General features: G+C 44.5%; 1 protein-coding gene across 1 annotated transcript in view; it reads left to right on the top strand.

Moving 5' to 3' along the window:
- Positions 1-13,439, top strand: part of IPO13 (importin 13) — a 49,882-nt gene extending 36,443 nt beyond the window's left edge. The window contains 5 exon segments of the mRNA XM_075832624.1: positions 1,343-1,486; positions 5,909-5,989; positions 7,054-7,191; positions 7,524-7,620; positions 13,192-13,439. Of these exon segments, the coding sequence (XP_075688739.1) occupies positions 1,343-1,486; positions 5,909-5,989; positions 7,054-7,191; positions 7,524-7,620; positions 13,192-13,406 (675 nt within the window). The 3' untranslated portion in view covers positions 13,407-13,439.
- The last annotated feature ends 2,728 nt before the right edge of the window (positions 13,440-16,167 follow it).

Below are 16,167 nucleotides of genomic sequence, written 5' to 3'. Positions count from 1 at the left end.
GTTCACCTTTTGAAATAGTTTTTTTTAAATAAAAAGATCAATCGGAGTGTTTTGTGCAACTTTATAATTAGTTTTTATTAAAAATTATTTTTTCTTTTTAAGATCCAGCTGCTTTGCATCCTGTATACATAGACTCTGTATCGTGCGCTAAGACCTGAATCCGTCAGTTCAACAGGACTGACGGGTTCAGTGTCCGCGGGTCCTGCAGTGTCTGTGACTGTTCATAACTTAGATGTGATAGATTACAGGTGAATCCTGCGTGTCCGAGACACTCCAGACCCACTGTCCCTTAACCCGTCAGTCCCACTGATCTGACGGATTCAGGTCTTCGCGCACGATACAGCTTCTATGTATACAGGATGCAAAGCAGCTGGATCTCAAAAAGTTAAAATAATTTTGAATACAAATTTTGAAAGTTGCACCAATCGCACCGATAGACATTTTTATATAAAAAAACAAAATCAACGATTTCAAAAGTGTACATAGCCTTTTAATTTCGTGGAGGTCCTTTGGAAAATCAAAGCAGAAACCTGATTGGATAAAAATGTTTGCGCCACTTTTGATAAATCTCCTCCCTTTAACATGTCAAAATCTCTGTTTTGTCTAAATACTTCTCACAGCTGAGGGATTGCTACAGTTGTATCCAGTCTAATCAATCCTTCATGAGCTAAATACATAAGCGGCACAAATCTCTCTCCTGTATCGTGCGCTACAATGTATCGGTGTAGGTCAAATGTATCAGCCTGGAGTCCATACTGTTTAGAGGAGAGGATTGTCTAGACTGGATACAATTGTAGCAAACCCTCAGCTGTACATAGTTATCGGTCAAGATGGGTTTTCAGACAATGGTAAGCAAGAATGTTTCGTTTCCATTCATGGACAGCAAGCAATAGTATTGTTTTTAAGGGCATGATGCAGCATTAACAATCAGTAATTATTTGAGGAATAGCGGCACTTCCCATAGATGCAGGTCTAGTGAGAATATTGTGCAAATGTTTCTTTAAATTTACTATAGACGCCATACGTGACATCGTACTGAACAGCATTTTCTAAGATCCCGTTCACACAAAGAAATGTAATTTTGCTAGGGCTCGGTGCAATTGTTTTTTAATCTATAAAACGGACGCCTGCCCTATTATATATCACATTATTGCCGCCCCTTTGCTGCGATTTTTTCCTATCGACTTCAATGAGGAAAACTGCGCCATTAAAAAAAAATAAAAAAATTGTACTCGCATACAAAACCGCAACACCGTTTTCCATAGAATCATTACTGGAACATTTCTTACAACGGCTACTTCAAAATAGTCATATGACGTGATTCTCCTTTTCTTCTCTGTAGCCAAATCCCTCCAATAAATTAGCAATTATCCACATCCTCGGACTTCTCTCCAACTTGTTCGCCACGCTGGACATCAGCTGCCATGACGACGATCACGAGGCCACAGAAGTCAAGAAGTTACCTGCGGTTCAGGGGCCCAACCCGGTGAGTCTCCTGCCCCGGCCTGTACACACTAGAGCAGCCATGTTTATTCCTGAGCATTCTTCGCAGTTCATATCCTCATTGTCTAGTTTAACCGGTTAAGGACTAGGCTGTTTTACAGCTAAATGACCAGAGCAAATTTCACAATTTTGCTATGCGCTTCTTTACATGACTATAACTCAGCAGGTGAATAAAGTTCATCTTTGAATTTTACACTCTTTTTAAAGGACAGATAGGGCTTTGTTTTAGTGGCATTTGTCAGTATATATCATTTTTATTTTTTTCTCTAAAGTGGGCAAAATTGGAAAAAAATGCAAGAATTTAACAATTGCGTCGGTTTATGCTAGCATTTTTCACACACGGTATAGACCACGGCCAAAATTCATCTCCTTTCACATTCTTCCACTTCTCCCGTGCATGGGGATACCAAATATGTGTGCCTTATTCACTGTGCGGGCATGTGCCAGGGCTTGGCATAAAAGGAGGCTTTTTGGGCTTTTCGGTCCAGGAATTTAGCATTTGATTTTATAGCCGCATACTGTTTCTGGGGGGCCTAATGCTGCTGAAACATTAGAAACACCCCATAAATGACTTCATTCACACAAGTAGACCCCACAAGGTTTCCTTCAAGGGGTTTATCATATTTTTAGACAGTCCAGTTTTCTTCTGAAAGTTTCTTGAATAAGATGGATCAAAATAAAATTAGCAATTTTTTAGCAAATGCGTCAGTTTACTTGAGCATTTTTCACACACGGTATAGACCACGGTCAAAATTAATCTCCGTTCACATTCTGCCACTTCTCCCGTGCACGGGGATACCAAATATGTGGCCTTATTTATCACATCGAGAAGTAGGAGGGCGGAGGATAGAAGAAGATTATTTCACAAATCGCTTTTTTTCAAAGCTGGTTTTACAAAACTCAACAGAGTTTCTATAACACCCAAAATATCTGCTCTCGAAGCAGAAATCCCAAAATATTCATCTAGGGGTATAATAGGAATTTATTTTTTGGGGTTTTCTAAAATAAGAAATTGCAGGTTTATGCAAATGGAGCTCTCCAGCAGATGAACTTTAGAGAATATGCAAACATGACATCCACCCCCCACCCATTCCCTCCCTCACCCTTGGAGTAAAATCAGGGGAAAAATAAAAACGTAATGTAGGGCAAATATATTTTCAACAAATTAACTAAAATCTAATCATTCAGAACAGTGTGGTATTTTTTAAAACATGGCTCAATGCACAGGCCTGGTTGCGAGGGACATGAGGGACAGAAATATCGGGAATCTTTGCGGTGCCCGTCTTTTCTGCAGACGCGGCACTTTTTCTGGGGGTTGCTTCTGGTTGGTGTTGGGGGAATCCGACTGATGAAGTGTCTTTCAGTCAGTCGCGTGACATCCTCAGACTGGGGGCATTCTCGGGTGTCCTGAACATCAAAAATGAGGCCTTCAATAATTTTCTCCTGGAAATCCAGGTATGTGTCTCTGCCTCTGTTTTTTTTATAGAGCACAAATGAGTTGTGGATTTGCCACCTGTAACAAATAAATGGCCACCTTTTTGTACCAGGTTTTAGTTTTGCGTTTTACTAAATAGGGCTGTAAAACCTGGTCGCTTAAATCCACCCCCCCCATGTACTTGTTATATTCGGACACGCTCACTGGTTTGTGCTTGTCCGATGTTGCCCCTCTTTCCCTCACTGCCACTGTTCCTGCGGTATGAATCGTGCTTAGCACATACACATCTTTGCGATCCCTGAACTTGACCGCCAGCAATTCCTCGGATGCATAAGCACAGGAGTCCCCCTTTACCATGCGCTTCCCCACTAATTGCTGTGGAAAACCAATTCTGTTTTTGCGCATGGTACCACATGCCCCAGTCCTTGCAGCATGCAAATGCCTAAACAGGGGCACACTGGAATAAAAATTATCACAGTACAGGTGGTACCCCTTGTGAAGCAGAGGCTGCATGATCTCCCACACGATCTTACTGCTGGTGGAAAGATCAGGGGGGCATCCAGGAACATTTATTGAGCGGTCCCGCCCTTCATAAATCATGAAGGCGGTGGTATATCCTGACCCGCTTTCACACAATTTGTAGAGCTTAACGCCATATCTTGCCCTTTTTGAAGGAAGATATTGGCGAAAGCTAAGTCTGCCATGAAAGTTGAGGAGGGATTCGTCCACACTTACATTCTGCTCAGGGGTGTAGAGTTGCAGAAATAAATTATTCAGGGAATTTATTAGCGGTCTTATTTTGAACAACCGATCCCGGTTTGCATCGGTACTTGGGGGGGCCTGTGCATTGCCGTTGAAGTGGAGGAACCTCATTATTGTCTCATAACGAGACCTGGGCATTACTGCAGAATATACTGGGGTGGCTTGGGCGGGTCTTGTTGACCAGTAAGACCTAATGGAGGGCTTTTTGACAATACCCATATTTAGGGTGAGCCCCAAAAAAATTTTTAATTCCTGCAAATTGGTGGGCGTCCAATCTCTGGCATGGGTGGATGAAGGTTTCTGCCTTATATATTGCGTGGCATATAAATTTGTTTCGTGGACAATCTGATTTAGGATGTCGTCCGTTATAAATAAATGGAAGTAATCCATTTGGACAAAATTTGTATTGTCCACGGTTATGCCAGGAGTGGCCGTAAATCCGTGGATTCTAGGCCCAAAAGATGGGGCAGGTGCCCATACAAGAGCCTGGACTGGAGGGACCAGGCTGTCCCGTGCTACAGCGCTACTTGGCCCTGCGCTTTCATGTTCTGCAGTTTCGACTGCATCAGGGACAACGTCCCCTGAAGATGAACCTGAAGTGACGCTGTCATCGTCACTACCTAAAACAGGTTCCATCTCGGACGCCATCTCTGATGCGGTCTCCGACTCAGACCACAGCATGGCGTATGCCTCCTCGGCGCTAAACAACTTCCTCGCCATAACGTAACTAACACTAACTAAACAAATTGTTTTTTTTTTTGTTTTTTTTATAAAACACACAAACTAACTGCTATATATATCTACACTACCGCTAACAAAAAAATAAACCGCTATTGCTATATATATTATATATATGTGGATATATATATAATTATATACTCCCTACCTGCCTATTCTAATAGAATAAAAGATAGAAAGGTAGATATATAGAAAAAAAGATAGATGGATAGATAGATTGTATAGATAGATAGAAATCTATCTATACAGAGAATGTTTTAGAGTGTAACTGTATTTTTTTTCACTGTAATCTTCTGGCAGCAATTCTCCCGAGTCTCTTCTTCTCCTCAAACTGAAACAATGTTTGAGGAGAAGAAAAGAGGCAGGAGATTTACTGCCAGAAAAGTCTAAATAAAACAAATGTGGTCGCTGTGATAGGTTTTCACAGCGACCACATGATCAGGGACCATCAGATTGGTCCCTGATACTCTGCCCAGTGCCCAGAGCTGTTGGTAACAGCGTGGGCACAGGGCTGTGTGCACGCGATCGCGTGCACACTGTTTTCTATGCAGAAATGCATGTGATCGCTGTGATTGGTTGTCACAGCGATCACATGTTCAGGGGTCAAAAGATTGACCCCTGACATTCTGCCCAGTGCCCGTGGCTGTTAGCAACAGCCAGGGCATAGAGCTGTGTGCACGCGATCGCGCGTGCACAGTCTCTGAAGTGCGGCCGTATATATACTATACGCCGGACTTTAGAGACCCTGACCGCTGGCCGTATATTTACGGCCAGCGGTCGGGAACCTGTTAATAAAAAACAAACTGCAAGAAAACCGCAAAGTGCGAAGCTGAAGATTATCCAAGAATATCGAAAAATGCTTTTAGCTTTATGGGCAAGATAAACGGCTCAGCAATATAAAGTATGTATCAGATCGTGCTGGAGAACACTCCGAAACCTCAAGGCGACAGTCACACAAAACGTGCGTAACTCTGTCCGTGTGCGTTGCGTTCTGCATCAGTGTGCCTGGCGTGTGATGCGTGTTTTTCACGGACTTGCAAGCACTTCTCTTTTTTTTTTTTCAATGTAATTGATGCGTGAAACACGGATTGGTCATCCATGTGCTGTCCGTGGTTTTCACGCACGCATTGACTGCAGTGGGCGACTAATTGCGTGAAAACGCACCAATATAGGACATGCAGTGAGTTTCACACAACGGACTCTCGCTGCATGAAAACTCACGTATGTGTGAATAGCCACATTGAAATCAATGGGTCCGTGTTCTGTGCGTTGTCTCATCACACGGACGAGATTCACGCTGGTCTGAATGAGCCCTAAGGAAGCAGGTAAAGTTATGACATTGCACCCTGTTATCACACAATATACTCCTATAACTGCTTTGTCCATGACCTCCTATCCTGTAAATCCAGCATGATCGATATAACCAGCAGGGCGTCTTCCGGTCTCATTGCTGTATCTTGTGTCTCGCAGGTTGTCCTGGTTCTGCAGCAGGTTTTCCAGCTGATCAGGAAGGTTCTCAGCACTTGGCTGAATGACGCTCAGGTTGTGGAGGTTCGTATAAGGAAACTGAAAAAAGAGAATATTCCACTGATCTTGTTTGCTGTGGGTGTGACGTTTCTCCCTTCCTAATCTCCTCTTCCTTGGCTGCGTCCCTCTAAGGCTATGTTCACACGGGGTCTTTTGCCGAGTTTTTTGACGCGGAAACCGCGTCGCAAAACTCGGCAGAAACGGCCCGAGAACGCCTCCCATTGATTTCAATGGGAGGCGTCGGCGTCTTTTTCCCGCGAGCAGTAAAACTGCCTCGCGGGAAAAAGAAGCGACATGCCCTATCTTCGGGCGCTTCCGCCTCTGACCTCCCATTGACTTCAATGGGAGGCAGGAGCGGCGCTCAATGGCCGCGGGCGAAAAACGGCGCGATAATTGCTATTCACACAGAGTATTTTGGGGGAGGAATATCTGCCTCAAAATTCCGTTTGGAGCTTTGAGGCAGATATTCCTCCCCCAAAATACTCCGTGTGAACATATTAGTAGGCTATGTTCACACAGAGTTTTTTGCAGGCGGAATTTCTGCCTCAAAATTCCGTTTTGACGTTTGAGGCAGATTTTCCTCTCCCTGCACACCGATTTTCGCTGCGTTTTTCGCCCACGGCCATTGAACGCCATGGGCATAAAACGCCGCAAAATACGCTTTCTCTGCCTCCCATTGAAGTCAATGGGAGGTCAGAGGCGTAAACGCCCAAAGATAGGGCATGTGGCTTCTTTTTCCCGCGAGGCGGTTTTACCGCTCGCGGGAAAAAGAAGCCTCCGCCTCCCATTGAAATCAATGGGATGTATTTTCGGGCCGTTTTTGGCGCAGTTTCCGTGTCAAAAAACTTGGCAAAAATACTTCATGTGAACTTAGCTTTATCTTCCCTTTTTATGTGTGATGATTTATTTAGCATTTCGGTTCTGGTTATTATCAGGCTGGATCATGTTGTTATGTCGCCGGGCTCTACATTATTTTCTGCATGTGGGTTGCATTGATTTGGGCTGCAGCAGACCGGCCCTAGTAATATCCCTCTGCGGCGCTTTACCTCTTTGTTATTAATCTTGACCACCTCCATTCTCTCCCGCAGGCCGTGTGCACCATATTTGAGAAGTCTGTCAAGACGCTGCTGGATGATTTTGCCCCCATCGTTCCTCAGTTATGCGAGATGCTGGGTCAAATGTACAGTACAATTCCCCAGGCGTCTGCCATTGATCTGACACGGCAGGTAAGCGGCTTATCCCAGCGACATCTTATACTCTGAAAAAGGACTAAAGACTTGAAGAATCCGCCCGTGATTGACACATTCATGTTATATTAAATGAATATGGCTTAAGAGTGGGATTGATGGGGGTCTGAACGCTGAACAAGGTTCCCAGTACCCATTCATTCCAGACAGGAAGTCACATAAACGACACCTAAAAATACTAATCTATGAATTCCAATCTGTATAATATATTCATTGTTTACAGTGTTGGATCCTATAGATTGATTAGGTGGTAGCTGGACATTATCTTGTAATTCGGTAATACCTGGTGCTCTCGTTTTGTTTTCTTACAGATGGTTCATATTTTTGCCAATGAGCCCGTGCACTTCCCTCCCATCCGAGCCCTTTTCCTGCTGGTCACCTCTCTGACCCTGTCGCTTTTTCAGCAAGGTTAGTTACCCCGGGATGGCCACTCTCCGCGCTGTAACTGCAGCCCTTCTCTTCCTAGATGACGTTCTGGCACTCGCTGAGGGTTTCTAATGGGGAGATGTTCATACCATGTTGTACAATAGTATAAAATTATAATATCCGGTCCCACGGGGCGATCCGCTACACAGCAGAGTCTAGGGAAAAGTCCGACCTAAACCCCCCCCTCCCCCAGGAGTGTGTTATGGGAAAAGCCGCGTACAATATAATGTCACAGGTGACGCCAGAACGGGTCCCTTGTGTTGTCAGCGGCAGCTTTTCAATGCGCAGACATGAGGTCGTTTAAAGGGAAACTCACATGGTTGACGCTCACTGAGATTACTATAGGACATAGAATGAAAACTTCCTTTTTATGTATGTGGTCAGTTTCCAATTCACCACAACCTCTCCCTTCCAGTCCATGTTTGTCTTTCTTGCCCACCTTGAACAGAGTTTAGTCCGAGCACGACGGTCTAAAGACTGAGGGGATGACGACCACTCTCGGTCAGGTTTCGGTTTCTCTTGTCAGGTCTATGACCATCAGCCACCAAATACACTTCCAACTATTGAGTCAGACAATATTCATGTCCTGATGAGATCTGTCACATGAGAAGCGTGCGCGGCCCGTCCCGTGCTGTCGTTGATATACAAGCAAATGAATGTGAAAGTAACAGAAATGATAATAATCTAAGGAGTCCAAACTTCAGGACTATCCCATCACTCGAGAGTCCTCGGAAGAGCAGAAACTAAACCTATTGCAGAGACCGGGTCCGTTCACACATTGTGGTTGGGGTGCGGTTAGAAAACCACACGCGTTTTTGCAGCGATTTGGTGCATTTTTCAATGCGGTTGCAGTAAAAAAAAAAAAAATTACGGCAACGCAACGTGTGACTGGACTCTCATGCTTCAGAGTTTGGGGACTGAATATCCTACAAAAACTCCACAGAGCTCGTTGTCTAAAGAGATAATATTCTTTATTAGGGCCTGTTCACATCACCGTTCGCTTTCCGTTCTGGGGTTCCGTCGGGTGAGCCCCGCAACAGAAAGTGAAACTGAAACCACAGCTTCCGTTTCAGTCACCATTAATGTCAATGGTGACGGAAACATCGCTAATGGTTCGTCACCATTCCGGCAGGTTTCCGTTTGTCCGACGGAATCAATAGCGCAGTCGACTCCGCTATTGATTCCGTCGTTAAAACGGAAACCTGCCAGAATGGTGACGAACGGAAGCTGCGGTTTCACTTTCCGTTGCGGGGTCCACCCGACGGAAACCTCCGACGGAAAGCGAACGGTGATGTGAACAGGCCCTTAAATACAGACAGATTTAAAAACATACATTTGAATGGATCACCCTCAGGAAAAATAACAAGAGCAGAGTATTGAGTTTACCCCAGGCCCAGTTATATACCGAGTATGACATGCAACAGGCCTACACATGTATGGTCAAACCTGGCGGCCATGCATGATCCAGTTCTGTGGACCTGTAATGGGTCCAGTACAAACATGTAAAGCATATGCCCCCTACAGGGCAAAATAATAACCATGCAGTGACTTACCCTGAGGGGAACATGAGTAGGAAAACGACCGTGCTCCTGTGCCCCGATGCAATTCCACTACAGCTTAGTTGGGAGCCATGGGGACTGGTTGGCGTCTCATGCCCCCTAGAGACGTGTGATTAGTACATGTTACCATCCCCTGAGTGACCGGAGAGAGGTGGTCCGGCATTGTCACCCACTTTCCATGGCTGTTGCTTAGCAATGACCTTAATAAATAGAGTCCCCGTCATTATTCACCCAGGCACAGGACTGTACGTGGTTAATAATGAAGGGCATGAGGCGCTCCTGAATCTGTTGAATAGTCAGAGCCCCACAGATCAAATACTGCTTCCTATCCTATGGGCAGGCCATCCATATTAAAGTCCCAGAAAACCTTTGAATGAGAATTCAGGTTAAAACCATTTAACCAATTTCCAACCGAGCCCCTCGCTGCTGGTCCACAAGGTAACGTTCACACACATTCTTATTGACTGATGACCGGCATGACTTTATGATCCAGTCATTACTGTTCTGAATTGATCTCGTGCCAGTAAGAGATGATTCCCTCACTGATCATACGTTTTATTATTTTGTTATGAAGATAAAAAGTACAAGTTCATTTTAAGAGGGAGAATTATTTCTGTTGCACTTTCTGTACCTCGTGATCTGATTGGTGAGTGTGGCAGTACCACTAATGGCCAGCAGGTGTCACCACTGCTACTACAGGACATAACGGATATAGTACATTCAGACCAATTACCGCATCGCTTAGCGGATACCCTCAGTCCGGGGACATAGATTGGTTCTGCAGACGCGGTTCTCCCCTGGAAATGCGGAGGTCATGCAGAATTACTTTGATCTGTTCTGGGAAATACTGTAATGTACAATATTCAGAGCGTGCATCGTACTCTGAACCGCCCGTCTCTGCTGCTAGCCCAGATCTTTTAGCATTAGCCACTCTATTTTAGACTCTGTGCAGTGTGTTGACTTGGTTACAATATGTTCTGATAAATTTAAATGGAAAGGGTTGTGCCCATTGACATTTTCCTGCAAATCCATAGTGGATTATACTCCATATGTGTTTTGTACCCTAAGTATACTCCTACAATGGAAGCAGAAAATGAATGCGCGAGGCTGACGATATGCGTAACAGATGCCTCCGTAGGGTCCATGTCTAACATTGTCACATGTAGCTCTATAATCCAATCTTTGCAGCTTTTTCCTCCGTAATGGTCGCATTTCGCCACTTCCTTCTATAATAAAACGTAATCCTAGTTCATAGAAAAGTCCTGCAACTTTCCAATATACTTTCTTTTAATTTCCCACCATTCTCAGGACCTCCGAATACTATCCGTGAATGGGAATATACATTCAGAGGCTGAAAGGCCTAGATCTGCTCACGTAGCTGATGGCTTTGTTACAATGTATCATTGATATCTCTGTCCTGTACTCCAGGCTGATATCTCTCTCCTGTCCTGTACTCCAGGCTGATATCTCTCTCCTGTCCTGTACTCCAGGCTGATATCTCTCTCCTGTCCTGTACTCCAGGCTGATATCTCTCTCCTGTCCTGTACTCCAGGCTGATATCTCTCTCCTGTCCTGTACTCCAGGCTGATATCTCTCTCCTGTCCTGTACTCCAGGCTGATATCTCTCTCCTGTCCTGTACTCCAGGCTGATATCTCTCTCCTGTCCTGTACTCCAGGCTGATATCTCTCTCCTGTCCTGTACTCCAGGCTGATATCTCTCTCCTGTCCTGTACTCCAGGCTGATATCTCTCTCCTGTCCTGTACTCCAGGCTGATATCTCTCTCCTGTCCTGTACTCCAGGCTGATATCTCTCTCCTGTCCTGTACTCCAGGCTGATATCTCTCTCCTGTCCTGTACTCCAGGCTGATATCTCTCTCCTGTCCTGTACTCCAGGCTGATATCTCTCTCCTGTCCTGTACTCCAGGCTGATATCTCTCTCCTGTCCTGTACTCCAGGCTGATATCTCTCTCCTGTCCTGTACTCCAGGCTGATATCTCTCTCCTGTCCTGTACTCCAGGCTGATATCTCTCTCCTGTCCTGTACTCCAGGCTGATATCTCTCTCCTGTCCTGTACTCCAGGCTGATATCTCTCTCCTGTCCTGTACTCCAGGCTGATATCTCTCTCCTGTCCTGTACTCCAGGCTGATATCTCTCTCCTGTCCTGTACTCCAGGCTGATCGCTCTATACTGAAACACTGTAACAAGTCCAGCCTTTATGTGAGCAGGACTGAATCAACGATCCCATTCAAAGACAGGAAGTAGTGATCTTGAAAATGGTGAGGTATTGAAACCAAGTAGATTATAAAGCTGCAGGACTTATTATACAATGATTAAGATGTATTTACCTAAAACTTGAGGGGGGGGGGGGGGGTCTTTGTCACCTGTGATGTCACGGCTGTTAAACCTGGGGTGTAGATCATGTTCTCTCCACTTCTCACTGTTCTGCGTTCTCTTCCCTGTTTTGCATTGCACGCGGCGGTCCCCCTCAGTCCGTAGGCTTGAACTAATAAAGCCATGTCGGGCCGGGATCATAAGGTGATCCTTAAAGCGCGTCCGGTCTCATGTGAATATAGCTTAATCATTGTATAATGCAAAGTCCAACAACTTTAAAACAGACTTCCGGCTTCAGTTAATCTTTTCAAGATCTCTGTTTGCTGCCATCAAATGGAAACATTTTTGTTTTGGTGTTTACAACCAGAGGCTGAAAATTGGTCCTGGCCTAGTCCTTATTACAGCTGCTGGGTTTTGTACAATGTATCAGTTTAGACAATCCTCTGAATTAAACATAACAGCAGAACAAATCCCTTTCCTGTCCTGGTCTTCCGGTGTACAGTTTTGACGTATACATTGTAACAAACCCGTCAGATGAGTGAGCAGGTCTAGACCTAATACTTCTGGCAGCTGAAAGGTTATTAGGCAATCCTCCCTGAGCTGAACAACCTGTTTTCCAGACCGCAATTTTGATCCGCAATTAGGGACCGTAATTGCGGATCAAAATACTGATCCATTAATTTGTATGGCCCACGGACACCTTCCCATATATTTACAGGAAGGTGTCCGGGCCGTAGAAATGATCCGCAAAAAATAGGACATGTCCTATTTTTTTGATTTTTACGGACCGTGTTCCCGTACTTTATAATGAGAGCACGGCCCGCAAATGGGTGACTGTCCGCGGCCGTCCGTAGCCATAATCACAGAACGTAATTATGGCTCCGGCCGTGTGCAGGGGGCCTGACGGCTCTTATATACATTGATACATTGTCGCAAACCCTCAGGACATGAAAGAAAATTGTACCGCTGCTGTTTATTACTCATAGAGAATTACCTACGCTGCATACATTGTAACAATCCCATCAGCTGTGTGAGCAGGATTCGGTCAGAAGGGTTTTTAGCCTTTGAGAAATGGAGACTCCGTCTATAGAAAAAAAAGTTGCAGTTTTTTTTTTAATATACAGCGATCGAGCTTCACGTGCAGAAGACTAGGCAAATACTGAAACGCGTGAGTAGGACGAGTGATACAATGTTACCGGCTCCTCGCAGGACATGTTATCCAGGTCATAGGTCTGGAGAAGGACAGCGGCCATCTTTCAGGTGGCTCTTCAGGGGCCCCCATCCCTCGCTCTGTACGGGGACGGCGCTCCATGACCGCTGACTCGTCCACGTCCTCCTTCCGCATTCCATCACTGATGTCTTGAGTGTGCGGGATGGTCAGGGTCTGAGGCATCTTTCTTTTTAATTTGTTCGTTCTATATTTTGGGTTTTCCAAGTCTCATAATTTTGTTTCTTTGACAAGTTGTTCATGTCTTTTTATCCCCGCACCTCACTTCTCCCCTCCCCCGACCATCCACTTTCCTGCCCGCTCCCCCCTCTGTCCTTCCCGCTCCCTCCTCGCATCCCCCCCCCCTGTGAACTTTTCTGTATCACATGACTTATATGAGATTAAGTTGCTGTTTGTATAATTTTCTCTTAAGTTACATCTTTATTATATTTTTAGGACCCAGGGACCATCCTGATATTGTTGATTCATTTATGCAACTCCTGGCACAGGTGTGTTTTGGGTTTATTTCATTCACTTTTCTTTCTTTCTCTCTCTCTCTTCCTCTTTATTTGATTCAATTTAGCTTTCTGTTCTCTCCCCCTCCTCCCCCTATGATTTCTTTATGTTCTGTAGCCTTTCTCCATCAAGTTTTGCTCCAGTTCTTTCTTTGAGACGCACTCACAGAAAGCAAAAAAAATAAATAAAAAAAATCCCGCGGCTGCTGCAGCCCATGTGTCTATAGAGAGCTTGAGACTGAGGGCATCTAGGAGTCCGTGCCCGTAAATAGGTCATTGCGCCCAGGCTGGGCACCCGGGATCCGTCAGCCGTCAGGACCATTGAGACTCAGGATGGTCGTCCCGCTCTTCATCCTTCTCTACATGTAAATGTCGCTTTCTCTGTGTCGTTGCGGCTGGTAGACGCCAGGGAGCGGGAAATGTGCGAATATTGAACAACCAGCTGTAGGGGAAAATAACGCTGTCTACATATAGGGGATATAATGGCTCAAAGGGCAAGAAAACCCCAGTAAACTCAACTTCATGATCTTCTTCCATCTTTGTGTTTCTTCTTCTTGGAAAGCGCCTTCGGAGATCGCTTTCTCAGGCTCCTGAATGGCAAATCTGCCTAATTATGCCATGGCGCGTCTGTATCACTACACAGCTAGACAGGCTTAGCATAGGGAAAATCTGGATAACGACTCCCTCACGGTGGCCCTATTAGTTGTCACCCACCTTTACCAGAAAAAGGAATTGTATTGCGATATTCCTTATTTGTATCTGTTACTGGAAAAGATGGGTGACAGCCGATTTGACAGACTACGGGGGCCGTCACCCAGTTTACCCAGACTCTTGGCCATATCCTATATCTGCCAAATTATTTCCTCATTCGACCTATATTAAAAACAGGGTCTGTGTCTTGTCTCTGCATAATTTGGCAGAATTGCTATTTAGAGCTTTAGAAAGCTGGATGGCAGCTACGTTGATGTCACCCAGCTTTCCAAGAAATGAACAGAGTTTCTAACAGATTAAAGGGGCTGTCTAGAGTAGGAAAACATGGCTGCTTTCTTCTAAAATCAGTGCCACAACTGAAGCTGTGCTGCAATACCAGACACTGCCCACTGACAGGTGTGGCGCTGTTTCAGGAAGAAAGCAGCCATGTTTTTCTTATCCTTAACAACCCCATTTAAATTTAGAGATTTTTTTTTTTTTTTAATGAACGGCTATAAAATAATGAGACTTTTTTTTGCAGCACAGGAAGTTCACATGAGTCCTATATGTATCTGTTCTACCTCGATAGACATAATGGCTACATATTATCACGGCCTGTACATAGCAAATGACGTTCTGGCAGCAGGAGGACGATCACTTGAGGGGGACTATCCGGTCCTGTTTTGCAGTTGTTCTTATACTTGGGTTCTGTAATCTATACTTGTTTTGCATTCTGTTAATCCTTCAGCATGGAAACGAATGTGGAGAGATGCATCAATTTTGTTTTTGCATTCTCTACGTTTGGGTCTTAAGAGCCTCCGGCTGAATCCTCTCCTACCACGATCTCCGCGTTACCATGTGGCTACACTCCGAAGCTGTAAATCCTCAAACGTTGATTAAAGACGACATAAGATGAATGACGTTCTGCAAGTAATGATGTTTAACCATGATTCATCATATTTACTTATCGGTAGAAAGGTCTGTTCACCTCGGAAACCATTTTACAGTTTTTTTCAGATTTAATCTACATAAAAAGTTGTAAATTCATTACTTAGTACTGATCCTGAGTTATATCCTGTATTATACTCCAGAGCTGCACTCACTATTCTGCTGGTGCACAGTGACTCCACTAGCAGAATAGTGAGTGCAGCTCTGGAGTATAATACAGGATGTAACTCAGGATCAGTACAGGATAAGTAATGTAATGTATGTACACAGTGACTCCACCAGCAGAATAGTGAGTGCAGCTCTGGAGTATAATACAGGATGTAACTCAGGATCAGTACAGGATAAGTAATGTGATGTATGTACACAGTGACTCCACCAGCAGAATAGTGAGTGCAGCTCTGGAGTATAATACAGGATGTAACTCAGGATCAGTACAGGATAAGTAATGTGATGTATGTACACAGTGACTCCACCAGCAGAATAGTGAGTGCAGCTCTGGAGTATAATACAGGATGTAACTCAGGATCAGTACAGGATAAGTAATGTGATGTATGTACACAGTGACTCCACCAGAAGAATAGTGAGTGCAGCTCTGGAGTATAATACAGGATGTAACTCAGGATCAGTACAGGATAAGTAATGTAATGTATATACACAGTCACCCCACCAGCAGAATAGTGAGTGCAGCTCTGGAATATAATACAGGATGTAACTCAGAATCAGTACAGGATAAGTAATGTAATGTATGTACACAGTGACTCCACCAGCAGAATAGGGAGTGCAGCTCTGGAGTATAATACAGGATGTAACTCAGGATCAGTACAGGATAAGTAATGTAATGTATGTACACAGTGACTCCACCAGCAGAATAGTGAGTGCAGCTCTGGAGTATAATACAGGATGTAACTCCAGGATCAGTACAGGATAAGTAATGTAATGTATGTACACAGTGACTCCACCAGCAGAATAGTGAGTACAGCTCTGGAGTATAATACAGGATATAACTCAGGATCAGTACAGGATAAGTAATGTATGTACCCAGTGACTCCACCAGCAGAATAGTGATTGCAGCTCTGGAGTATAATACAGGATGTAACTCAGGATCAGTACAGGATAAGTAATGTAATGTATGTACACAGTGACTCCACCAGCAGAATAGTGATTGCAGCTCTGGAGTATAATACAGGATGTAACTCAGGATCAGTACAGGATAAGTAATGTAATGTATGTACACAGTGACTCCACCAGCAGAATAGTGATTGCAGCTCTGGAGTATAAT

This window comes from Rhinoderma darwinii, chromosome 7 (assembly GCF_050947455.1).
Source record: "Rhinoderma darwinii isolate aRhiDar2 chromosome 7, aRhiDar2.hap1, whole genome shotgun sequence".
NCBI classification, from domain to species: domain Eukaryota; kingdom Metazoa; phylum Chordata; class Amphibia; order Anura; family Rhinodermatidae; genus Rhinoderma; species Rhinoderma darwinii.
The sequence above is the reverse complement of the archived record's forward strand: the minus strand, read 5'-3'. Positions and strand labels throughout refer to the sequence as shown.